This window comes from Triticum dicoccoides, chromosome 6A, assembly GCF_002162155.2.
Source record: "Triticum dicoccoides isolate Atlit2015 ecotype Zavitan chromosome 6A, WEW_v2.0, whole genome shotgun sequence".
Classification (NCBI taxonomy): domain Eukaryota; kingdom Viridiplantae; phylum Streptophyta; class Magnoliopsida; order Poales; family Poaceae; genus Triticum; species Triticum dicoccoides.
The window spans coordinates 386,736,934-386,763,310 of NC_041390.1; the positions used below are offsets into that span (position 1 = coordinate 386,736,934).

Consider the following 26,377-nt stretch of genomic DNA (forward strand, 5'->3'; position numbering starts at 1 on the left):
TTTCTATGAACAAAAAAAATATACTACCTATCACATCTAAGTCCTGGTTTGGGTGGACTCGAGAGTTTGGTTGGGCGAGAGGGGGTTGATCGACGTCTCCCCTCATGTCGAAGTGCTAGGAGTTTTCTATGAACCAAAACCGGGAGTAAATTTAGTAACTTTGAACTTCGTAAATTTGGTCGGGCGAGAGGGGGTTGATCGACGTCCCCCCTTATGTCGAAGTTATTGGGGATATGTTTCGAGAGAAAATACAACACTTGATATGTTTCGAATATATGAACATTTTAACTTAGTAACTTATTAAGTTTCGACGGAAAACTTTCTATTAACATCATTTTAACTTAGTAACTTTGCAACTTAGTAACATTTCGAGAGAAAACTTAGTAACTTAGTAACATTTTAACTTAGTAACGTTTCTAGAGAAAACTTTCTATTAACATCTCTCTCTCCCTCCTCATGCATGTCTGACGTCCCCCGCTCATGTCGAAGTTATCAGGGAGGGGGTAGATCGACAACGACATCTATACATACATACATTAAAAAAATGAAATCCATCCATACATACATAGCCACGTACATACATGGAAAAATGCTATCCATCCATACATACATAGGCACATACACACATGGAAAAAATGCTATGAACAAAAAAAAAATACATATATCCACATATATGAAAAAAACACATATATGAACAAAAAATGCTACGAACAAAAAAACATCATATGAAGTGCACTTTGTTGTTTTCATCTAAACATCAAGGTTAAGTTGCTTTGAACGAAGCATTCAAATTCAACCTCAACATATGAATTTATAAAGTGCACTTTGTTGTTTTGATCTAAACAACAAGTTTAAGTTGCTTTTTCATGCATAAAAATGCCATAAACAGATTCTTTGGATTTTTATGAAAAAAATTCATATATAATTTATTTCATTTGGAGTTATAGATTATTTTCTATGATTTTTCAAAGTTTGCAATATCTTTTGAAATTTCTAGAGCGCACGCTGACTGGGGTTTGACCTTGCTGTGGGGCCTGCTATCAATGGCTGTGGGGCTTAATTAGCTGTGATTAGTCCCTAATGGCCTCGCCACGTCGGCTCTTGCCGGAGCTCGGCCGGAGGCGACAAAAACAATGGCGGGGGTTCGTCAGACATGCACTACAGGCGGCGGTTGTGCGCGCGGAGACCACCTAGAGGTAGCCCACACACGTGCGGATCCAGGGGAACATGCGGATGGATGAGAAGTGGCCAGAGCTCGTCGAAACTGAGCTCACGGCGGCCACCAGAGCACGGGATCAGAGCTACAGTGGCCATGGCACTGTGTGCATGGAACCTATAGCATCTACGGGAGCACACGAACTCAACGGTCACGTGCACAGACCTGTCCATCACCGGAGCTACGTCGGCGACGAGCTCGGGCGGTGGCGCGTTTCGTCTCTGGTGAATCAGTGGCTACGACAAGCAATTAAGCATGGGAGTGAGGGGAAAAGAGACAGGGGCTCACGACAATTACCTTGAGATGCTCAGCCGGCTCGGGGAAGGGCCAGAGCAAGCACGGACGTCGGTGAATCGGTGATGGGGATCGCCGGCACCCGAGGTCGAAGACGATGATGCTGGCGATGGCAGGCACGGGGTCGGGGCGACGACGGTGACGATGATGACAAGGCAAGGGCACGGCGACGGCGTCAGGGCAGCCTAGCGTCATCGAGCTCGATCGGCGTCGTCAGGGGGAACTGGCGGATGAAGTGTGAAAATTCCTAAGTGTGGGGTTTGATACGTATCGAACATATCTATAATTTTTGATTGTTCCATGCTGTTATATTATCAATCTTGGATGTTTTATAATCATTTTATATCATTTTTTGGTACTAACCTATTGACATAGTGCCAAGTGCCAATTGCTGTTTTTTCCATGTTTTTTACATCGCAGGAAATCAATATCAAATGGAGTCCAAATGGCACGAAACTTTATGGAGAATTTTTATGGGCCAAAAGGAACACAACGGGCCCTGGCTGCGCCTGGGGGGGGGTGCCCCGAGGGAGGCACAACCCAGCAGGGCGCGCCAGGAGGCCTAGGCGCGCGCCCTGGTGGGTTGTGCCCACCTCGGGTGCCCCCACACCGCCTCTTTGCTCTATAAATACCCCAATATTTCCAGAGCACTAGGGGAGTCGACAAAATATTCATCCAGCCGCCGTAGAGTCCAGAACCACTAGATCCAATCTAGACACCATCTCGGATGGGGTACACCACCTCCATTGGTGCCTCTCCGATGATGCGTGAGCAGTTCTTTGTAGACCTTTAGGCCCGTAGTTAGTAGCTAGATGGCTTCATCTCTCTCTCTTGATTCTCAATACAATGGTCTCTTGGAGATCCATATGTTGTAACTCTTTTTCGCGGTGTGTTTGTTGGGATCAATGAACTTTGAGTTTATGATCAGATCTATCTTTTTATATCCATGAAAGTATTTGAGTTTCTTTGATCTCTTTTATGCATGATCTCTTATAGCCTCGTATTTCTTCTCCGATATTTGGGTTTTGTTTGTCCAACTCCATCTATTTATCTTGCAATGGGAAGTGGTGCTTTGTAGTGGGTTCGATCTTACGGTGCTTAATCCCAGTGACAGAAAGGGAATCGACACATATGTATCGTTTCTACTAAGGATAAAATGATGGGGTCTATCTCTACATAGATAGGTCTTGTCTACATAATGTCATCGTTCTTATTGCATTACTCCGTTTCTCCATGAACTTAATACACTAGAAGCATGCTGGATAGCGGTCGATGTGTGGAGTAATAGTAGTAGATGCAAGCAGGAGTCGGTCTACTAATCTTGGACGTGATGCCTATATAATGATCATTGCCTCGATATCGTCATGAGTATTTGAAGTTCTATCAATTTCCCAACAGTAATTTGTTTACCCGCCGTTTGCTATTTTTCTCGAGAGAAGCCACTAGTGAAACCTACGGCCCCCGGGTCTCTTTCTCATATTATTTGCCTTTGCGATCTACTTTTATTTGCTTTTATTTTCAGCTCTATTAATCCAAACACAAAAAATACTTTGCTGCAATCTATTCTTATTTATTTGTTTGGCATTCGATCTATCAATCTACTACAAATTTACCTCACGTTCGTTTGCCTATCTTGAGGCGCCGTACCCCAGAAGGGATTGAAAACACCTTTAATGTTGGGGAACGCAGTATTTCAAAAAAATTCATACGATCACGCAAGATCTATCTAGGAGATGCATAGCAATGAGAGGGGAGAGTGTGTCCACGTACCCTCGTAGACTGAAAGTGGAAGCGTTTAGTAACGCGGTTGATGTAGTCGAACGTCTTCACGATCCAACCGATCCAAGCACCGAACGTACGCAACCTCCGCATTCAGCACACGTTCAGCTCAATGATGTCCCTCGATCTCTTGATCCAGTTGAGGACGAGGGATAGTTCCGCCAGCACGACAGCGTCATGACGGTGATGATGAAGTTACTGGCGCAGGGCTTCGCCTAAGCACTTTGACGATATGATCGAGGTGTGTAACTGTGGAGGGACGCACCGCACATGGCTAAGAGAAGACTTGGTGGGCCTTTGGGGTGCCCCCTTCCGACGTATATAAAGGGGGAAGGAGAGGTGGCCGGACATAGGGGCGCGCCATGGGGGACTCCTAGTGGGACTCCTGGTCCAAGTAGGATTCGCCCCCCTTTCCTATTCCAAGTAGGAGAAGAAGGGAAGGATGAAGAGGAGAGAAGGAAGGAGGGGGCGACGCCCCCTCCCCTTGTCCTATTCATACTGGGCAAGAGGGGGGGGCCTCCTGGCCGGCCCTCTCTCTTCTCCACTAGGGCCCATGGTGGCCCATTAACCTCTGGGGCGGGGGGGTTCTGGTAACCCCCGGTACTTCAAAACTTATACGAAACGACCCGTACCATTTCGGTGTCCGAATGTAGCCTTCCAATATATTAATCTTTATGTCTCGACCATTTCGAGACTCCTCGTCATGTTCGTGATCTCATCTGGAACTCTGAGCAAACTTCGGTTCATCAAAACACGAAACTCATAATACAAATCGTCATCGAACGTTAAACATGCGGACCCTACGGGTTCGAGAACTATGTAGACACGACCGAGACATATCTCCGGTCAATAACCAATAGTGGAACCTGGATGCTCATATTGGCTGCTACATATTCTACGAAGATCTTTATCGGTCAAACCACATAACAACATATGTTGTTCCCTTTGTCATCGGTATGTTACTTGCCCGAGATTCGATCGTCGGTATCATCATACCTAGTTCAATCTTGTCACTGGCAAGTCTCTTTACTCATTCCGTAATGCATCATCACATGACTAACTCATTAGTCACATTGCTTGAAAGGGTCATAGTGATGTGCATTATCGAGAGGGCCCAGGGATACCTCTTCGATACATGGAGTGACAAATCCTAATCTCGATCTATGCCAACTCAACAAACAACATCGGACACACCTGTAGAGCATCTTTATAATCACCCAGTTACATTGTGACGTTTGATAGCACACAATGTGTTCCTCCGGTATTCGGGAGTTGCATAATCTCATAGTCTGAGGAACATGTATAAGTCATGAAGAAAGTAATAGCAGAAAAACTAAATGATCATTATGCTAAGCTAACGGATGGGTCTTGTCCATCGCATCATTCTCTAATTATGTGATCCCGTTCATCAAATGACACCACATGTCTATGGTCAGGAAACTTAACCATCTTTGATTAACGAGCTAGTCAAGTAGAGGCATACTAGGGACATTCTGTTTGTCTATGTATTCACACATGTACTAAATTTCCGGTTAATACAATTCTAGCATGAATAATAAACATTTATCATGATATAAGGAAATATAAATAACAACTTTATTATTACCTCTAGGGCATATTTCCTTCAGGCTCCCACTTGCACTAGAGTCAGTAATCTATATTACATAGTAATGATTCTAACACCCATGGAGTCTTGGTGCTGATCATGTTTTTCTCATGGGAGAGTCTTAGTCAACCCGTCTGCAACATTCAGATCCGTATGTATGTTGCAAATCTCTATGTCTCCCTCCTTGACTTGATCGCAGATGGAATTGAAGCGTCTCTTGATGTGCTTGGTTCTCTTGTGAAATCTGGATTCCTTTGCCAAGGCAATTGCACCAGTATTGTCACAAAAGATTTTCATTGGACCCGATGCACTAGGTGTTAGACCTAGATCAGATATGAACTCCTTCATCTAGACCTAGATCCCGCCACGACGCTTTGCTTGGAACTGCACCAACTGACAGCTCCACCATTCAATATAAATACGTATCCGGTTTGCGACTTAGAGTCATCCAGATTAGTGTCAAAGCTTGCATCGACGTAACTGTTTATGACGGGATCTTTGTCACCTCCATAAACGTGGAACATATTCTTAGTCGTTTTAGGGTATTTTAGGATCTTCTTGACCGCTGTCCGGTGATCCACTCCTGGATTACTTTGGTACCTCCCTACTAAACTAATAGCTAGGCACACATCAGGTCTGGTACACGGCATTGCATACATGATAGAACCTATGGCTGAGGCATAGGGAATGACTTTCATTTTCTCTCTATCTTATGAAGTGGTCGGGCAGTGAGTCTGACTCAACTTCACACCTTGTAACACAGGCAAGAACCCTTTCTTTTACTGATCCATTTTAAACTTCTTCAAAACTTTATCAAGGTATGTGCTTTGTGGAAGTCCAATTAAGCGTCTTAATCTATCTCTATAGATCTTGATGCCCAATATATAAGCAGCTTCACCGAGGTCTTTCATTGAAAAATTCTTATTCAAGTATCCTTTTATGCCATTCAAAAATTCAGTATCATTTCCGATCAACAATATGTCGTCCACATATAATATAAGAAATGCTACAGAGCTCCCACTCACTTTCTTGTAAATACAGGCTTCTCCAAAAGTCTGTATAAAACCATATGCTTTGATCACACTATCAAAATGTATATTCCAACTCCGAGAGGCTTGCACCAGTCCATAAATGGATCGCTGGAGCTTGCGCACTTTGTTAGCACCTTTTGGATCGACAAAACCGTCCGGTTGAATCATATACAACTCTTCTTTAAGATATCCATTAAGGAATGCAGTTTTGACATCCATTTGCCAAATTTCATAATCATAAAGTGCGGCAATTTCTAACATGATTCAGACAGACTTAAGCACCGCTGCGGGTGAGAAGGTCTCATCATAGTCAACTCCTTGAACTTGTCGAAAACCTTTCACAACAAGTCGAGCTTTGTAGACAGTAACATTACCGTCAGCGTCAGTCTTCTTCTTGAAGATCCATTTATTCTCTATTGCTTGCTGATCATCGGGCAAGTCAACCAAAGTCCATACTCTATTCTCATACATGGATCCCATCTCAGATTTCATGGCCTCAAGCCATTTCGTGGAATCTGGGCTCATCATCGCTTCCTCATAGTTCGTAGGTTCATCTTGGTCAAGTAACATGACCTCCAGAACAGGAGTACCGTACCACTTTGGTGCGGATCTTACTCTGGCTGACCTACAAGGTTTGGTAATAACTTGATCAGAAGTTTCATGATCATCATCATTAGCTTCCTCACTAAATGGTGTAGGAATCACTGGAACTGATTTCTGTGATGAACTACTTTCCAATAAGGGAGAAGGTACAATTACCCCATCAAGTTCTACTTTCCTCCCACTCACTTCTTTCGAGAGAAACTCCTTCTCTATCCTTTCTTAGCAACGAATATCTTGCCCTCGGATCCGTGATAGAAGGTGTACCCAACAGTCTGCTTTGGGTATCCTATGAAGACACATTTCTCCAATTTGGGTTCGAGCTTATCAGGTTGAAGCTTTTTCACATTAGCATCACAGACCCAAACTTTAAGAGACGACAACTTGGGTTTCTTGCCAAACCGTAGTTCATATGGTGTCGTCTCAACGGATTTTGATGGTGCCCTATTTAACGTGAATGCAGCCGTCTCTAAAGCATAACCCCAAAACGATAGCGGTAAATCAGTAAGAGAGATCATAGATTGCACCATTTCTAATAAAGTGCGGTTACGACGTTCAGACACACCATTACGCTATGGTGTTCCAGGTGGCGTGAGTTGCGAATCTATTCCACATTGTTTCAAATGAAGACCAAACTCATAACTCAAATATTCATCTCCATGATCAGATCATAGAAACTTTATTTTCTTGTTACGATGATTTTCCACTTCACTCTGAAATTATTTGAACATTTCAAATGTTTCAGACTTATGTTTCATTAAGTAGATATACCCATATATGCTCAAATCATCTGTGAAGGTCAGAAAATAATGATACCCGCCGCGAGCATCAACACTCATCGGACCGCATACATCAGTATGTATTATTTCCAATAAGTCTGTTGCTCGCTCCATTGCTCCGAAGAACGGAGTCTTAGTCATCTTGCCCATGAGGCATGGTTCACAAGCATCAAGTGATTCATAATCAAGTGATTCCAAAAGCCCACCAGCATGGAGTTTCTTCATGCGCTTTACACCAATATGACCTAAACGGCAGTGCCACAAATAAGTTGCACTATCATTATTAAACTTGTATCTTTTGGCTTCAATTCTATGAATATGTGTATCACTACTATCGAGATTCAACAAAAATAGACCACTCATCAAGGGTGCATGACCAGTAAAGATTTTACTCATATAAATAGAACAACCATTATTCTTTGATTTAAATGAATAACTGTCTCACATCAAACAAGATCCAGATTTAATGTTCATGCTTAACACTGGCACCAAATAATAATTATTCAAGTCTAAAACTAACCCCGAAGGTAGATGTAGAGGTAGCGTGCCGACGGCGATCACATCGACTTTGGAACCATTTCCCACACGCATCGTCACCTCGTCCTTAGCCAATCTTCGTTTAATCCGTAGCCCCTGTTTCGAGTTGCAAATATGAGCAACAGAACCAGTATCAAATACCCAGGCGCTACTACGAGCATTAGTAAGGTACACATCAATAACATGTATATCAAATATACCATTCAATTTACCATCCTTCTTATCCGCCAAATACTTGGGGCAGTTCCGCTTCCAGTGAACAGTCCCTTTGCAGTAGAAGCAATCAGTCTCAGGCTTCGGTCCAGACTTGGGCTTCTTCACTTGAGCAGCAACTTGCTTGCCGTTCTTCTTGAAGTTCCCCTTCTTCCCTTTGCCCTTCTGCTTGAAACGACTGGTCTTGTTGACCATCAACACTTGATGCTCCTTCTTGATTTCTACCTCCGCAGCCTTTAGCATTGCGAAGAGCTCGGGGATTGTCTTATCCATCCTTTGCATATTATAGTTCATCACGAAGCTTTTGTAGCTTGGTGGCAATGATTGAAGAACTCTGTCAATGACACTATCATCAAGAAGATTGACTCCCAGTTGAGTCAAGTGGTTGTGGTACCCAGACATTCTGAGTATATGTTCACTGACAGAACTATTCTCCTCCATTTTGCAGCTGTAGAACTTATTGGAGACTTCATATCTCTCAATCCGAGCATTTGCTTGAAATATTAACTTCAACTCCTAGAACATCTCATATGCTCCATGACGTTCAAAATGTCGTTGAAGTCTTCTAAGCCGTAAAGCACGGCACACTGAACTATCGAGTAGTCATCAGCTTTGCTCTGCCAGACATTCATAACATCTGGTGTCGCTCCTGCAGCGGGCTTTGCACCTAGCGGTGCTTCCAGGATGCAATTCTTCTATGCAGCAATGAGGATAATCCTCAAGTTACGAACCTAGTTCGTGTACCATCATATTTCAACTTAGCTTTCTCTAGGAATGCATTAAAATTCAAAGGAATGGTAGCACGGGCCATTTATTTACAACAACATAGACTTGCAAATACTATCAGGTACTGAGTTCATGATAAATTAAAGTTCAATTAATCATATTACACAAGAACTCCCACTTAGATAGACATCCCTCTAGTCATCCAAATGATCACGTGATCCATATCAACTAAACCATCTCCGATCATCACATGAGATGGAGAAGTTTTCAATGGTGAACATCACTATGTTGATCATATCTACTATATAATTCATGCTCGACCTTTCGGTCTTAGTGTTCCAAGGCCATATCTGCATATGCTAGGCTCGTCAAGTTTAACCTGAGTATTCTGCTTGTGCAAAACTGTCTTGCACCCGTTGTATGTGAACATAGAGCTTATCACACCCGATCATCACGTGGTGACTCGGCACAACGAACTGTAGCAACGGGCATACTCAGGGAGAACACTTGTACCTTGAAATTTAGTGAGAGATCATCTTATAATGGTACCGCCGTACTAAGAAAAATAAGATGCATAAAAGATAAACATCACATGCAATCAAAATAAGTGATATGATATGGCCATCATCGTCTTGTGCCTTTGATCTCCATCTCCAAAGCACCGTCATGATCACCATCGTCACCGGCTTGACACCTTGATCTCCATCGTAGCATCGTTGTTGTCTCCCCAACTATTGCTTCTACGACTATCGCTACCGCTTAGTGATAAAGTAAAGCAATTATATGGCGATTGCATTTCATAAAATAAAGCGACAACCATATGGCTCCTGCCAGTTGCCGATAACTGTTACAAAACATGATCATCTCATACAACAATTTATATCATCACATCTTGACCATATCACATCACAACATGCCCCGCGAAAACAAGTTAGACGTCCTGTACTTTGTTGTTGCATGCTTTACGTGGCTGCTATGGGCTTATTGCAAGAACCGTCTTACCTACGCATCAAAACAACAATGATTTTTCGTCAAGTGTGCTATTTTAACCTTCAACAAGGACCGGGCATAATCAAACTCGATTCAACTAAAGTTGGAGAAACAGACACCCGCTAGCCACCTGTGTGCGAAGCACGTCGGTAGAACCAATCTCATGAACACGGTCATGTAATGTCGGTCCGGGCCGCTTCATTGAACAATACCGCCGAATAAAAGTAAGACGTTGCCGGTATTCTGTATGATTATTACCGCCCACAACTCATTGTCTTCTACTCGTGCATATAACATCTACACATAGACCTGGCTCGAATGCCACTATTGGAGAACGCAGTATCTCAAAAAAATTCCTACGATCACGCAAGATCTATCTAGGAGATGCATAGCAACGAGATGGGAGAGTGTGTCCACGTACCCTCGTAGACCGAAAGCAGAAGCGTTTAGTAATGCGGTTGATGTAGTCGAACATCTCCACGATCCAACCGATCCAAGCACAGAACGTACATCACCTCCGCATTCAGCACACGTTCAACTTGATGACGTCCCTCGATCTCTTGATCCTGTTGAGGACGAGGGAGAGTTCTATCAGCACGACAGCGTCATGACGGTGATGATGAAGTTACCGGTGCATGGCTTCACCTAAGCACTACGACGATATGACCGAGGTGTGTGACTGTGGAGGGGGCACTGCACACGGCTAAGAGAAGACTTGGTGTGCCTTTGGGGTGCCCCTTCCCACGTATATAAAGGGGGGAGTGATACATCTCCATCGTATCTATAATTTTTTATTGTTCCATTCCAATATTATTCAACTTTCATATACTTTTTGGCAACTTTTTATATTATTTATGGGACTGACATATTGATCAGTGCCCAGTGCCAGTTCCTGTCTGTTGCATGTTTTTGGTTTCGCAGAATACCCATATCAAATGGAGTCCAAACGGGATAAAAACGGATGGAGCTTATTTTTGGAAAATATGGAAAATTCGGAAGGAAAATCAATGCGAACGAGTGCCCGAGGTGGTCACGAGGCAGGGGGGCGCCCCCCTAGGGCGCGCCCCTACCCTCGTGAGCCCACCGTAAGGCGGTTGACGCTCTTATTTTGCCCCAAGAAAGCTAATATTCGGAAAAAAATCACGGCAAAGGTTTCAGGCCAATCGGAGTTACGGATCTCCATATATATACGAAACGGTGAAACAGAGCCAATATAGAACGCAGAAACAGAGAGAGACAGAGAGACAGATCCAATCTCGGAGGGGCGCTCGCCCCTCCCACGCCATGGAGACCATGGACCAGAGGGGAAACCCTTCTCCCATCTAGGGAGGAGATCAAGGAAGAAGAAGAAGGAGGGGGGCTCTCTCCCCCTCGCTTCCGGTGGCACCGGAGTGCCACCGGGGACCATCATCATCATCGCGATCTACACCAACACCTCCGCCATGTTCACCAACATCTCCATCACCTTCCCCGTTCTATCTACAGCGGTCCACTCTCCCGCAACCCGCTATACCCTCTACTTGAACATGGTGCTTTATGCTTCATATTATTATCCAATAATGTGTTGCCATCCTATGATGTCTGAGTAGACTTTCGTTGTCCTATCAGTGGTTGATGAATTGCTATGATTGATTTAATTTGCTTGTGGTTATGTTGCTGTCCTTTGGTGCCCATCATATGATTGCGCGCGTGGATCACACCCTAGGGTTAGTTGTATGTTGATAGGACTATGTATTGGAGGGCAAGAGTGACAGAAGCTTCAACCTAGCATAGAAATTGATGCACATGGGATTGAAGGGGGACCAATATATCTTAATGCTATGGTTGGGTTTTACCTTAATGAACATTAGTAGTTGCGGATGCTTGCTAATTGTTCCAATCATAAGTGCATAGAATTCCAAGTAAGGGATGCCATGCTAGCAGTGGCCTCTCCCACATAATACTTGCTATCGGTCTGGTAAAGTAATCAATTGCTTAAGGGACAATTTCGCAACTCCTACCACCACTTTTCCACACTCGCTATATTTACTTTAGTTGCTTCTTTACCTTAACAGCCCCTAGTTTTATTTTCGTGCTCTTTACTTTCTTGCAAGCCTTTCCGAAAACACCTACAAAGTACTTCTAGTTTCATACTTGTTGTAGGTAAAGCGAACGTCAAGCGTGCGTAGAGTTGTATCGGTGGTCGATAGAACTTGAGGGAATATTTGTTTTACCTTTAGCTCCTCGTTGGGTTCGACACTCTTACTTATCGAAAATTGTTGCGATCCCCTATACTTGTGGGTTATCAAGACCTTTTTCTGGCGCCATTGCCGGGGAGCAATAGCGTGGGGTGAATATTTTCGTGTGTGCTTGTTTGCTTTATCACTAAGTAATTTTTATTTGTTGTTCTTAGTTGTTTCCTATCTTTAGTTATGGGTAGGAAACGCAAAATACCAAAAAAATTAGTTGTACCTACTGAATCAATGGTTGAAGAACCACTCAAAATCTATCACACTGCTGAAGCTTATTACTTGGATCATCTTCGATCCCTATGTGCTCATGCTGAAACCCCAACTAGCTTAGTTGAGGGCAAATCTTTAGATGAGCATGCTTGTTATGTGCGACACCGTATATCTGAAAGAGGGAAACATTTATTGGATCAAATTTATCGTTTGCAATGCTATGCTTGGAATTTATGTGAAATATATTATTTTACTTGTTGTTCTGAAAACCCTAAGAAACACCTTCCCTACCAATGCGAGTTTAGTGATAATGGAATCGTATCTTCATATGCTAAAGGTGTTTATAGTTACTATGGTGTTCAACAAATTGAAGAATTTGTTGCTTTTAAGGGTGCTTATGAAATTGCTTCTTTGATTGAAAAGTATGATGCTACTTTTCACAAATCTGAAAATTTTGCCATACTTAAATATTGCGTTGATAATTATGCATCTAATGCTTATGTTAAACTATATATTGAGGAATACTCCGCTGTCCAAGAAGAGACTAATATTTTGCAGGAGTCTATGGAAGAAGAAATTGATGAAACTGTGAGCTCATTGGATAAAAAAGATGAGGAGGAGAGCGAAGAACAAAAGGAGGAAGAGCGGATTGATAACCCGTGCCCACCTTCTAATGAGAGTAACTCTTCAACTCATACATTGTTTAATTCCCCTTCATGCTTACCAAAGGATGAATATTATGATAATTGCTATGATCCCGTCGATTCTTTTGAAATATCACTTTTTTGATGATGCTTGCTATGCTTGTGGCCAAGATGCCAATATGAATTATGCTTATGGAGATGAACTTGCTATAGTTCCTTATGTGAAACATGAAATTGTTGCTATTGCACCCACGCATGATAGTCCTATTATCTTTTTGAATCCTCCCAACTACACTATATCGGAGAAGTTTGCACTTATTAAGGATTATATTGATGGGTTGCCTTTTACCGTTGCACATGATGATTTTGATAGATATAATATGCATGTGCTTGCTGCTCCTACTTGCAATTATTATGAGAGAGGAACTATATCTCCACCTCTCTATGTTTCCAATATGATAAAATTGCAAGAAACTGTTTATACTATGCATTGGCCTTTATTTTGTGTGCATGAATTTTTCTTTTATGACATGCCGATGCATAGGAAGAGAGTTAGACTTTGTATTGCATGATATATGTTCCTTTGTGCTCACTACTAAATTATAAATCATTGTTAATTAAAATTGGCTTTGATATACCTTGGGATCCGGGTGGATTCATTACTTGAGCACTATATGCCTAGCTTAATGGCTTTAAAGAAAGCGCTGCCTGGGAGACAACCCGGAAGTTTTAGGGAGTCATTTATTTCTGTTGAGTGCTTTCATATAGTTTTAAAAAAAGAGGGGAACCTAAAACTTTTTCAAAAAGGAAAGTGAAAGTGAGAGAGACGAGCATTGTTGATGTGGGAGCTAGCCTTGAACTTTGTTCATGCTCACGAAAACTTTGTGAATCTTGATTACAGAAACTTTTCAATAAAAATAATTATCCCCTTGTACAATTCCATTGTATTATAAAAATGACGTGCCAAGGTTTGCCTTTAGGATGTTTACATTTGCTTGATGGTTTGTACGGTGCAGGACAGAAATTTTGGCTGTAGTGCGTGATTTTACATTTTTAGCTGGAACGTCAAATGGTTCTGATTCTTTTTGCACTGTCTTCCTATACAAATTTTTAATTTTTCCTAATTTTGGTAGAATTGTTCAAGTATCGTAAGTATGGTTAATGTTCAGATTATTACAGACTGTTCTGTTTCAGATAGATTCTGTTTTTGATGCATAGTTTGCTTATTTTGATGAAGCTATCAATTTATATTAGTGGATTAAGCCATGAAAAAGTTATATTACAGTAGACACAATGCAAAAACAAAATATGAATTGGTTTTCAACAGTACTTAGAGTAGTGATTTTCTTTATTATACTAACGGATCTTACCGAGTTTTCTGTTGAAGTTTTGTGTGGATGAAGTGTTCGATGATTGAGAAGGTCTCGATGTGAGAAGAAGGAAGAGAGGCAAGAACTCAAGCTTAGGGATGCCCGAGGCACCCCAAGTAAATATTCAAGGAGACTCAAGCGTCTAAGTTTGGGGATGCTGGGGAGGCATCCCCTCTTTCTTCAACAAATATTGTTATGTTTTCGGATTCGTTTCGTTCATGCGATATGTGCAAGTCTTGGAGCGTCTTTTGCATTTAGGTTTTTCTTTTTCTTTTTATGCACCATGCTGGTATGAGATAGTCCTTGGTTGATTTATATAATGCTCATTGCACTTCACTTATATCTTTTGAGTATGGCTTTATAGAATGCTTCATGTGCTTCACTTATATCATTTGAAGTGTGGATTGCCTGTTTCTCTTTACATAGACAACCGCCATTTGTTGAATGCTATTTTGCTTCACTTATATTTGTTAGAGCACGGGCACATATTTTGTATAAATAATTAAACTCTCTTGCTTCACTTATATCTATTTAGAGAGATGACAGGAACTGGTCATTCACATGGTTAGTCATAAAATCCTACATAAAACTTGTAGATCACTGAATATGATATGTTTGATTCCTTGCAATAGTTTTGCGATATAAAGATGGTGATATTAGAGTCATGCTAGTGGGTAGTTGTGGATTGTAGAAATACTTGTGTTGAGGTTTGTGATTCCCGTAGCATGCATGTATGGTGAACCGTTATGTAACGAAGTCGGAGCATGAGGTGTTTATTGATTGTCTTCCTTATGAGTGGCGGTCGGGGACGAGCGATGGTATTTTCCTACCAATCTATCCCCCTAGGAGCATGCGCGTAGTACTTTATTTCGATGACTAATAGATTTTTTCAATAAGTATGCGAGTTCTTTATGACTAATGTTGAGTCCATGGATTATACGCACTCTCACCCTTCCACCATTGCTAGCCTCTCTAGTACCGCGCAACTTTCGCCGGTACCATAAACCCACCATATACCTTCCTCAAAACAGCCACCATACCTACCTATCATGGCATTTCCATAGTCGTTCCGAGATATATTGCCATGCAACTTTCATCATCATCATATACATGACTTGAGCATTCATTGTCATATTGCTTTGCATGATCGTAAGATAGCTAGCATGATGTTTTCATGGCTTGTCCTTTTTTTGATGTCATTGCTACGCTAGATCATTGCACATCCCGGTACACCGCCGGAGGCATTCATATAGAGTCATATCTTTGTTCTAGATATCGAGTTGTAAGTAAATAAAAGTGTGATGATCATTATTATTAGAGCATTGCCCCAGTGAGGAAAGGATGATGGAGACTATGATTCCCCCATAAGTCGGGATGAGACTCCGGACGAAAAAAAATAAAAAAAGATAAAGGCAAAAAAAGAGAAGGTCCAAAAAAAGAGAAAAAAAAGAAAAGAAAACAAAAAAATGAGAGAAAAAGAGAGAAGGGGCAATGCTACTATCCTTTTTCCACACTTCTGCTTCAAAGTAGCACGATGTTCTTCATATAGAGAGTCTCTTGAGTTATCACTTTCATACTAGTGGGAATTTTCATTATAGAACTTGGCTTGTATATTCCGATGATGGGTTTCCTCAAATGCCTGAGGTCTTCATGAGCAAGCAAGTTGGAGGCACACCCACTTAGTTTCAGTTAGAGCTTTCATACACTTATAGCTCTAGTGCATCCGTTGCATGGCAATCCCTACTCACTCACATTGATATCTATTAATGGGCATCTCCATAGCCCGTTGATACGCCCAGTTGATGTGAGACTATCTTCTCCTTTTTGTCTCCTCCACCATCATATTCTATTCCACCTATAGTGCTATGTCCATGGCTCACGCTCATGTATTTCGTGAAAGTTGAGAAGGTTTGAGAATGTCAAAAGTATGAAACAATTGCTTGGCTTGTCATCAGGGTTGTGCATGATTTGAATATTTTGTGTGGTGAAGATGGAGCATAGCCAGACTATATATTTTGTAGGGATAACTTTCTTTGGCCATGTTATTTTGAAAATACATGATTGCTTTATTAGTATGCTTGAAGTATTATTGTCTTAATTTCAAAGGATAGACTATTGCTTTGAATCACTCGTGTCTTAATATTCATGCCATGATTAGACATATGGTCAAGATTATGCTAGGTAGCACTCCACATCAAAAATTATCTTTTTTATCATTTACCTACTCGAGGATGAGCGGGAATTAAGCTTGGGGATGCTGATACGTCTCCATCGTATCTATAATTTTTGATTGTTCCATGCCAATATTATTCAACTTTCATATACTTTTTGGCAACTTTTTATATTATTTTTGGGACTAACATATTGAACCAGTGCCTAGTGCCAGTTCCTGTCTGTTGCATGTTTTTGGTTTCACAGAATACCCATATCAAACGGAGTCCAAACGGGATAAAAACGGACGGAGCTTATTTTTGGAAAACATGGAAAATTCGGAAGGAAAATCAACGCGAACCAGTGCCCGAGGTGGTCACGAGGCAGGGCGTGCCCCTACCCTCGTGAGCCCACCGTATGGCGGTTGCCGCTCTTCTTTTGCCACAAGAAAGCTAATATTTGGAAAAAAAATCACGGCGAAGGTTTCAGGCCAATCGGAGTTACGGATCTCCATATATATACGAAACGGTGAAACAGAGCCAGTATAGAACGCAGAAACAGAGAGAGACAGAGAGACAGATACAATCTCGGAGGGGCTCTCGCCCCTCCCACGCCATGGAGACCATGGACCAGAGGGGAAACCCTTCTCCCATCTAGGGAGGAGATCAAGGAAGAAGAAGAAGGAGGGGGGCTCTCTCCCCCTCGCTTTCGGTGGCACCGGAGTGCCACCGGGGACCATCATCATCACCGCGATCTACACCAACACCTCCGCCATCTTCACCAACATCTCCATCACCTTCCCCCTTCTATCTACAGCGGTCCACTCTCCCGCAACCCGCTGTACCCTCTACTTGAACATGGTTCTTTATGCTTCATATTATTAGCCAATGATGTGTTGCCATCCTATGATGTCTAAGTAGATTTTTGTTGTCCTATCGGTGGTTGATGAATTGCTATGATTGATTTAATTTTCTTGTGGTTATGTTGTTGTCCTTTGGTGCCCATCATATGATTGCGCGTGTGGATCACACCCTAGGGTTAGTTGTATGTTGATAGGACTATGTATTGGAGGGCAAGAGTGACAGAAGCTTCAACCTAGCATAGAAATTGATGCATATGGGATTGAAGGGGGACCAATATATCTTAATGCTATGGTTGGGTTTTACCTTAATGAACATTAGTAGTTGTGGATGCTTGCTAATAGTTCCAATCATAAGTGCATAGAATTCCAAGTAAGGGATGACATGCTAGCAGTGGCCTCTCCCACATAATACTTGCTATCGGTCTAGTAAAGTAGTCATTTGCTTAAGGGACAATTTCGCAACTCCTACCACCACTTTTCCACACTGTCTATATTTACTTTAGTTGCTTCTTTACCTTAACAGCCCCTAGTTTTATTTTCGTGCTCTTTACTTTCTTGCAAGCCTTTCCGAAAACACCTACAAAGTACTTCTAGTTTCATACTTGTTCTAGGTAAAGCGAACATCAAGCGTGCGTAGAGTTGTATCGGTGGTCGATAGAACTTGAGGGAATATTTGTTCTACCTATAGCTCCTCGTTGGGTTTGACACTCTTACTTATCGAAAACTGTTGCGATCCCCTATACTTGTGGGTTGTCAGGGAGGAGAGGTGGCCAACCCTAGGGGGGAGCGCGCCATGGGCGGAGTCCTACTTGGACTCCCAGTCCAAGTAGGATTCGGTCCCCTCCTTTCCTGTTCCAAGTAGGAGAAGAAGGGAACGAGGAAGAGGAGAGAAGGAAGGAGGGGGAGCCGCCCCCTCCCCTTGTCCAATTTGGACTGGGCAAGGGGGGGGGGCGTGCTATCTCTTGAGCATGTGTTGGTTTTCCCTTGAAGAGGAAAGGGTGATGCAGCAAAGTAGCGTAAGTATTTCCCTCAGTTTTTGAGAACCAAGGTATCAATCCAGTAGGAGACAACACACAAGTTACCTAGTACCTCCACAAACAATCAAGAACCTTGCAACCAACGCGATAAAGGGGTTGTCAATCCCTTCACGGCCACTCGCAAAAGTGAGATCTGATAAAGATAGTAAGATAAATATTTTTGGTATTTTTGTTGTATAGATTGGAAAGTAAAGATTGCAAAATAGTAAACGAGATGCGATGTAAATAAAAGAGATGCAATATAATAAGAAAGATACTTGGGGACCATAGGTTTCATTAGTGGCTTCTCTCAAGATAACATGTATTATGGTGGGTTAACAAATTAATGCCGAGCAATTGATGGAAAAGAGCATAGTTCAAGTAGATCATGAATATCTAAGACACCGATCATGAATATAGGCATCACGTCCGTGTCAAGTAGATCAAAACGATTCTGCATCTACTACTATTATTCCACACATTGACCGCTATCCAGCATGCATCTAGAGTATTAAGTTCATAAGAACAGAGTAATGCTTTAAGCAAGATGACATGATGTAGAGGGACAAACTCAAGCAATATGATATGAACCCCATCTTTTTATCCTCGATGGCAACAATTCAATATGTGCCTTGCTGCCCCTACTGTCACTTGGAAAGGACACCGCAAGATTGAACCCAAAGCTAAGCACTTCTCCCATTGCTAGGAAGATCAATCTAGTAGGCCAAACTAAACCGATAATTCAAAGAGACTTGCAAAGATATCAAATCATGCATATAAGAATTCAGAAAAGAACCAAATAATATTCATAGATAATCAAGTTCATAAACCAACAATTCATCGGATCTCGGCAAACACACCGCAAAAGAGTATTACACCAAATAGATCTCCAAGAACATCGAGGAGAACTTTGTATTGAGAATCAAAGAGAGAGAGAGAGAGAAGAAGCCATCTAGCTAATAACTATGGACCCGAAGGTCTGTGGTAAACTACTCACGCTTCATCGGAGAGGCTATGGTGTTGATGTAGAAGCCCTCCGTGATCGATTCCCCCTCCGGCAGATCGTCGGAAAAGGCCCGAAGATGGGATCTCACGGGTACAGAAGGTTGCGGCGGTGGATAAGTGGTTTCGTGGCATCCCCTGATGTTTTTAGGGTATAAGAGTATATATAGGCGGAAGAAGTACATCGGTGGAGGTACGTGGGGCCCACGAGGGTGGGGGCGCGCCTACCCCCTGGGCGCTCCTGCCTGCCTCGTGGCCGCCTCACGGAGTTCCAGACTTCAAATCCAAGTCTTCTGGTTTGCTTTCGGTCCAAGAAAGATCATCGCAAAGGTTTCATTCCATTTGGATTCCATTTGGTATTCCTTTTCTGCGAAACTCTAAAATAGGCAAAAATACAGAAACTGACACTAAGCCTCTGGTTAATAGGTTAGTCCCAAAGATAATATAAAGAGCATATTAAAGCCCATTAAACATCCAAAACAGATAATATAATAGCATTGGACAATCAAAAATTATATATATGTTGGATACGTATCAAGCATCCCCAAGCTTAATTCCCGCTCGTCCTCGAGTAGGTAAATGATAAAAACGGAATTTTTGATGTGGAATGCTACCTAACAAATTTATCAATGTAATTTTCTTTATTGTGGCATGAATGTTCAGATCCGAAAGATTCAAGACAAAAGTTTAATATTGACATAAAAATAATAATACTTCAAGCATACTAACAAAGTAATTATGTCTTCTCAAAAACATGGCCAAAGAAAGTAGATCCCTACAAAATCATATAGTTTGGTTATGCTCCATCTTCGTCACACAAAATATTCAAATCATGCACAACCCTGATGACAAGCCAAGCAATTGTTTCATAATAGAATGGTGGTTGTGGAGAAGACAAAAAGGAGGAAGATGGTCTCACATCAACTAGGCGTATCAATGGGCTATGGAGATGCCCATCAATAGATATCAATCTGAGTGAGTAGGGATTGCCATGCAACGGATGCACTAGAGCTATAAATGTATGAAATCCCAACAAAAGAAACTAAGTGGGTGTGCATCCAACTTGCTTGCTCAGAAGACCTAGGGCATTTGAGGAAACCCATCGTTGGAATATACAAGCTAAGTTCTATAATGAAAATTTCCCACTAGTATATGAAAGTGACAAAATAAGAGACTCTCTATCATGAAGATCATGGTGCTACTTTGAAGCATAAGTGTGGAAAAAGGATAGTAGCATTGTCCCTTCTCTCTCTCTCTTGTTTGGCCTTTTTTCTTTATCTTTTTTTTGTTTCCTCACATGGGACAATGCTCTAATAATGATGATCATCACACTTCTATTTATTTACAACTCAAAGATTACAACTCGATACTTAGAACAAAATTATGACTCTATATGCGTGCCTCCGGCAGTGTATCGGGATGTGCAATGAATCAAGAGTGACATGTATGAAAAAATTATGAATGGTGGCTTTGCCACAAATACGACGTCAACTACATGATCATGCAAGGCAATATGGCAATGATGGAGTGTGTCATGATAAGCGGAACAGTGGAAAGTCGCATGGCAATATACTTGGAATGGCTATGGAAATGCCATAATAGATAGGTATGCTGGATGTTTTGAGGAAGGTAAATGGTGGGTTTATGGTACCAGTGAAAGTTGCGCGGTACTAGAGAGGATAGCAATGGTGGAAGGGTGAGAGTGCGTATAATCCATGGACTCAACATTAGTCATAAAGAACTCACATACTTATTGCAAAAATCTACAAGTCATCAAAAAACCAAGCACTATGTGCATGCTCCTAGGGGGATAGATTGGTAGGAAAAGACCATCGCTCGTCCCCGACCGCCACTCATAAGGTAGATAATCAAAGAAATACCTCATCCTTCAAATTTGTTACACAACGGTTACCATATGTGCATGCTATGGGACTTGCAATCCTCAACACAAGTATTTCTCAAATTAACAATTACTTTACTAGCATGACTCTAATATCACCATCCTCATGTCTCATAACAATCATCAAGCATGAAACTTCTCATAGTATTCAATGCACTTTATATGAAAGTTTTTATTATACCATCTTGGATGCCCATCATATTAGGACTAGTTTTATAGCCAAAGCAATTACCATGCTGTCCTAAAAGACTCTCAAAATAATATAAGTGAAGCATGAGAGATCAATAATTTATATAAAATAAAACCACCACCGTTCTCTAAAAAGATATAAGTGAAGCACTAGAGCAAAATTGTATAGCTCAAAAGATATAAGTGAAGCACATAGAGTATTCTAATAAATTCTGATTCATGCGTGTCTCTCCCAAAAGGTGTGTACACAAAGGATGATTGTGGTAAAATAAAAAGCAAAGACTCAAATCATACAAGACGCTCCAATCAAAACATATATCATGTGGTGAATAAAATTATAGCCTCAAGTAAAGTTATCGATAGACGAAGACGAAAGAGGGGATGCCTTCCAGGGCATCCCCAAGCTTAGGCTTTTTGTTGTCCTTGAATTTTACCTTGGGGTGCCTGGGGAATCCCCAAGCTTAGGCTCTTGCCACTCCTTGTTCCAAAATCCATCAAATCTTTATCCAAAAACTTGAAAACTTCACAACACAAAACTCAACAGAAAATCTCATGAGCTCCGTTAGTATAAGAAAATAAACCACCACTTTAAGGTAATGTAATCAACTCATTATTTATTTATATTGGTGTTAAACATACTGTATTCCAACTTCCCTATGGTTCATACCCCTCGATACGAGCCATAGATGCATCAAAATAAGGAAACAACACACGAAAAACAGAATCTGTCAAAAAACTGTAGCAATCTGTCAGTTTCGAATACTTCTATAACTCCAAAAAATATGAAACATTAGGACAACCAGGACAATTTGTATATTGATCTACTTCAGTTGGAATTGGTATTTTTTTCGCTCTCTGGTAAAAAATGAAAATTATTTTCGTGAGCGCATACTTTCTATTTTTATCAGCACGATCAAACAACAATCACCAAAGAAGATCATAAAGACTTTACTTGGCACAAACACTAATTAAAACATAAAAAACACAATCATAACATAGGCTAGATAAATTCTTTATTACTAAATAGGAACAAAAGGTAAGGAACAAAAATAAAATTGGGTTGCCTCCCAGCAAGCGGTATCGTTTAACGCCCCTAGCTAGGCATAAAAGCAAGAATAGATCTAGGTATTGTCATCTTTGGTATGCAATCCATAAGTGACTCTCATAATAGATTCATAAGGCAATTTAATTTTCTTCCTATGAAAGTGTTCCATACCTTTCCTTAACGGAAATTGGAATCTAGTATTTCCTTCTTTCATGTCAATAATTGCACCAATCGTTCTAAGGAAAGGTCTACCAAGAATAATAGGACATGTAGGATTGCAATCTATATCAAGAACAATGAAATCTACGAGTACATAATCCCTAATTTCAACAATAATAACATCATTAATCCTTCCCATAGGTTTCTTAATGGTGGAATCCGGAAGATGCAAATTTAAAGAATAATCATCAAATTCACGGAAACCTAGCACACCACACAAAGTTTTTGGAATCATGGAAACACTAGCACCCAAATCACACAAAGCATAGCATTCATAATCTTTAATCTTAATTTTAATAGTAGGTTCCCACTCATCATAAAGTTTTCTAGGGATAGAAACTTCTAGTTCAAGCTTTTCTTCATGGGATTGCATTAAAGCATCATTGATATGTTTAGTAAAAGCTTTATTTTGATCATAAGCATGAGGAGAATTTAAAACGGATTGCAACAAGGAAATACAATCTATCAAAGAGCAATAATCATAATTAAATTCCTTGAAATCCAAAATAGTGGGTTCATTGCTATGTAAAGTTTTGACCTCTTCAATACCACTTTTATTAATTTTTACATCAAGATCTAAAAATTCTGAATCATTGGGACGCATTTTTACTAAAGTTGACTCATCTCCAGTACCATATTTATCAAGATTCATATTGGAAAACAAAGATTTAATAGGAGACACATCAATTACTTTTAGATCTTCATCATTATTATCATGAAAACTAGAAGAACACGCTTTCACAAAGCAATCTTTTTAGCACGCATCCTAGCGGTTCTTTCTTTGCACTCATCAATGGAAATTCTCATGGATTTGAGGGACTCATTGATATCATGCTTAGGTGGAATAGATCTAAGTTTCCAAGAATCAATGTCAAGAGAAATTATATCCACATTCCTAGCCAACTCATCAATCTTAAGCAAATTTTCTTCAACCAAAGCATTGAAATTCTTTTGCGAACTCATAAATTCTATAACACTAATCTCAAAATCAGAGGGCATCTTGCTAAAATTTCCATAAGATTTGTTTTAGGATTTACCATAGTTTTTAGAGGAATTACTAGGAAACGGCCTAGAATTAAAATTTCCATTATACGCGTTGTTACCAAAATTGTTCCTACCAACAAAATTCACATCCATAGATTCATTATTATTCTCAATCAAAGTGGACAAAGGCATATCATTAGGATCAGAAGAAACACTTTTATTAGCAAACAATTTCATAAGTTTATCCATCTTTCCACTCAAAACATTAATCTCTTCAATCGCATGAACCTTTTTACTAGTGGATCTTTCGGTGTGCCATTGAGAATAATTAACCATAGTATTGTCTAGGAGTTTAGTAGCTTCTCCTAAAGTGATTTCCATAAAAGTGCCTCCCGTGGCGGAATCTAAAAGATTTCTAGAAGCAAAATTCAATTCGGCATAAATTTTTTGTATAATCATCCACAAATTCAAACCATGTGTAGGGCAATTACGAATCATTAATTCCATCCTCTCCCAAGCTTGTGCAACATGCTCATGATAAAGTTGCTTAAAATTCATAATATCGTTTCCAATGGAGATGATCTTAGTGGGAGGAAAATACTTAGAGATAAAAGCATCTTTGCACTTATTCCATGAATCAATACTATTTTTAGGCAAAGAAGAGAACCAAGTTTTAACACGATCTCTAAGCAAAAATGGAAATAGCTTCAATTTAGCAATATCATTATACACATCTTTCTTCTTTTGCATATCACACAAATCAACAAAGTTGTTTAGATGGGTAGCGGCATCTTCACTAGGAAGGCCAGAAAACTGATCTTTCATAACAAGATTCAACAAAGCGGTATTAATTTCACAAGATTCAGCATCAGTAGTAGGAGCAATCGGAGTGCTAATAAAATCATTGTTGTTGGTTTTGGAAAAGTCACACAATTTGGTATTATCTTGAGCCATCGTGACAAACAATCAATCCAACACACAAGCACACAAAGAGGCAAGCGAAAAGAGACGAACGAAAAAGGGGGCGAAGAAAAGGTTTTTGAAAATCATTTTAGAAGTGGGGGAGTGGAAAACGAGAGGCGAATGGAAAATAATGTAATGCGAGGGAGAAGAGTTTATGATGGGTACTTGGTATGTCTTGACTTGGCGTAGTTCTCCCCGGCAACGGCGCCAGAAATCCTTCTTGCTACCTCTTGAGCATGCGTTGGTTTTCCCTTGAAGAGGAAAGGGTGATGCAGCAAAGTAGCGTAAGTATTTCCCTAGTACCTGCACAAACAATCAAGGTATCAATCCAGTAGGAGACAACGCACAAGTCACCTAGTACCTGCACAAACAATCAAGAACCTTGCAACCAACGCGATAAAGGGGTTGTCAATCCCTTCACGGCCGCTCTCAAAAGTGAGATCTGATAAAGATAGTAAGATAAATATTTTTGGTATTTTTGTTGTATAGATTGGAAAGTAAAGATTGCAAAATAGTAAACGAGATGTGATGTAAATAAAAGAGATGCAATATAATAAGAAAGAGACCCGGGGGCCATAGGTTTCACTAGTGGCTTCTCTCAAGATAGCATGTATTACGGTGGGTGAAAAAATTATTGCCGAGCAATTGATAGAAAAGCGCATAGTTATGAAGATATCTAAGGCAATGATCGTGAATATAGGCATCACGTCCGTGTCAAGTAGATCGAAATGATTCTGCATCTACTACTATTACTCCACACATCGACCGCTATCCAGCATGCACCTAGAGTATTAAGTTCATAAGAACAGAGTAACACTTTAGGCAAGATGACATGATGTAGAGGGATAAACTCAAGCAATATGATATAAACCCCATCTTTTTATCCTTGATGGCAACAATACAATACGTGCCTTGCTTCCCCTATTGTCACTGGGAAAGGACACCTCAAGATTGAACCCAAAGCTATGCACTTCTCCCATTGCAAGACAGCTCAATCTAGTAGGTCAAACTAAACCGATAATTCGAAGAGACTTGCAAAGATATCAAATCACGCATATAAGAATTCAGAAAAGAACCAAATAATATTAATAGATAATCAAGTTCGTAAACCCACAATTCATCGGATCTCGTCAAACACACCGCAAAAGAGTATTACATCGAATAGATCTCCAAGAACATCAAGGAGAACTTTGTATTGAGAATCAAAGAGAGAGAAGAATCCATCTAGCTAATAACTATGGACCCAAAGGTGTGTGGTAAACTACTCACGCTTCATCGGAGAGGCTATGGTGTTGATGTAGAATCCCTCCGTGATCGATTCCCCCTCCGGATGATCGCCGGAAAAGGCCCCAAAATGGGATCTCACGGGTACAGAAGGTTGTGGTGGTGGAAAAGTGGTTTCGTGGCTCCCCTGATGTTTTTAGGGTATAAGAGTATATATAGGCGGAAGAAGTACACCGGTGGAGCTATGTGGGGCCCACGAGGGTGGGGGCGCGCCTACCCCCTGGGTGCTTCCTCCTGCCTCGTGGCTGCCTCACGGAGTTCCAGACATCAACTCCAAGTCTTCTGGTTTGCTTTAGGTCCAAGAAAGATCATCGCGAAGGTTTCATTCTGTTTGGATTCCGTTTGGTATTCCTTTTCTGCCAAACTCTATAACAGGCAAAAAACAGAAACTGGTACTAGGGCTCCGGTTAATAAGTTAGTCCAAAAAATAATATAAAAGAGCACATTAAAGCCCATTAAATATCCAAAACAGATAATATAATAGCATGGGACAATAAAAAATTATAGATACATTGGAGACGTATCAGTGCGCCACC

At 40.8% G+C, this 26,377-nt stretch overlaps 1 protein-coding gene across 1 annotated transcript in view; it reads left to right on the forward strand.

Annotated features, from left to right (window-relative positions):
• Positions 1-1,227: 1,227 nt before the first annotated feature.
• Positions 1,228-26,377, forward strand: part of LOC119315874 (protein transport protein sec31-like) — a 91,284-nt gene continuing 66,134 nt past the window's right edge. Inside the window, exon 1 of the mRNA XM_037590329.1 lies at positions 1,228-1,440. Within this exon, the coding sequence (XP_037446226.1) occupies positions 1,228-1,440 (213 nt within the window). The remainder of the gene's footprint in view (positions 1,441-26,377) is intronic.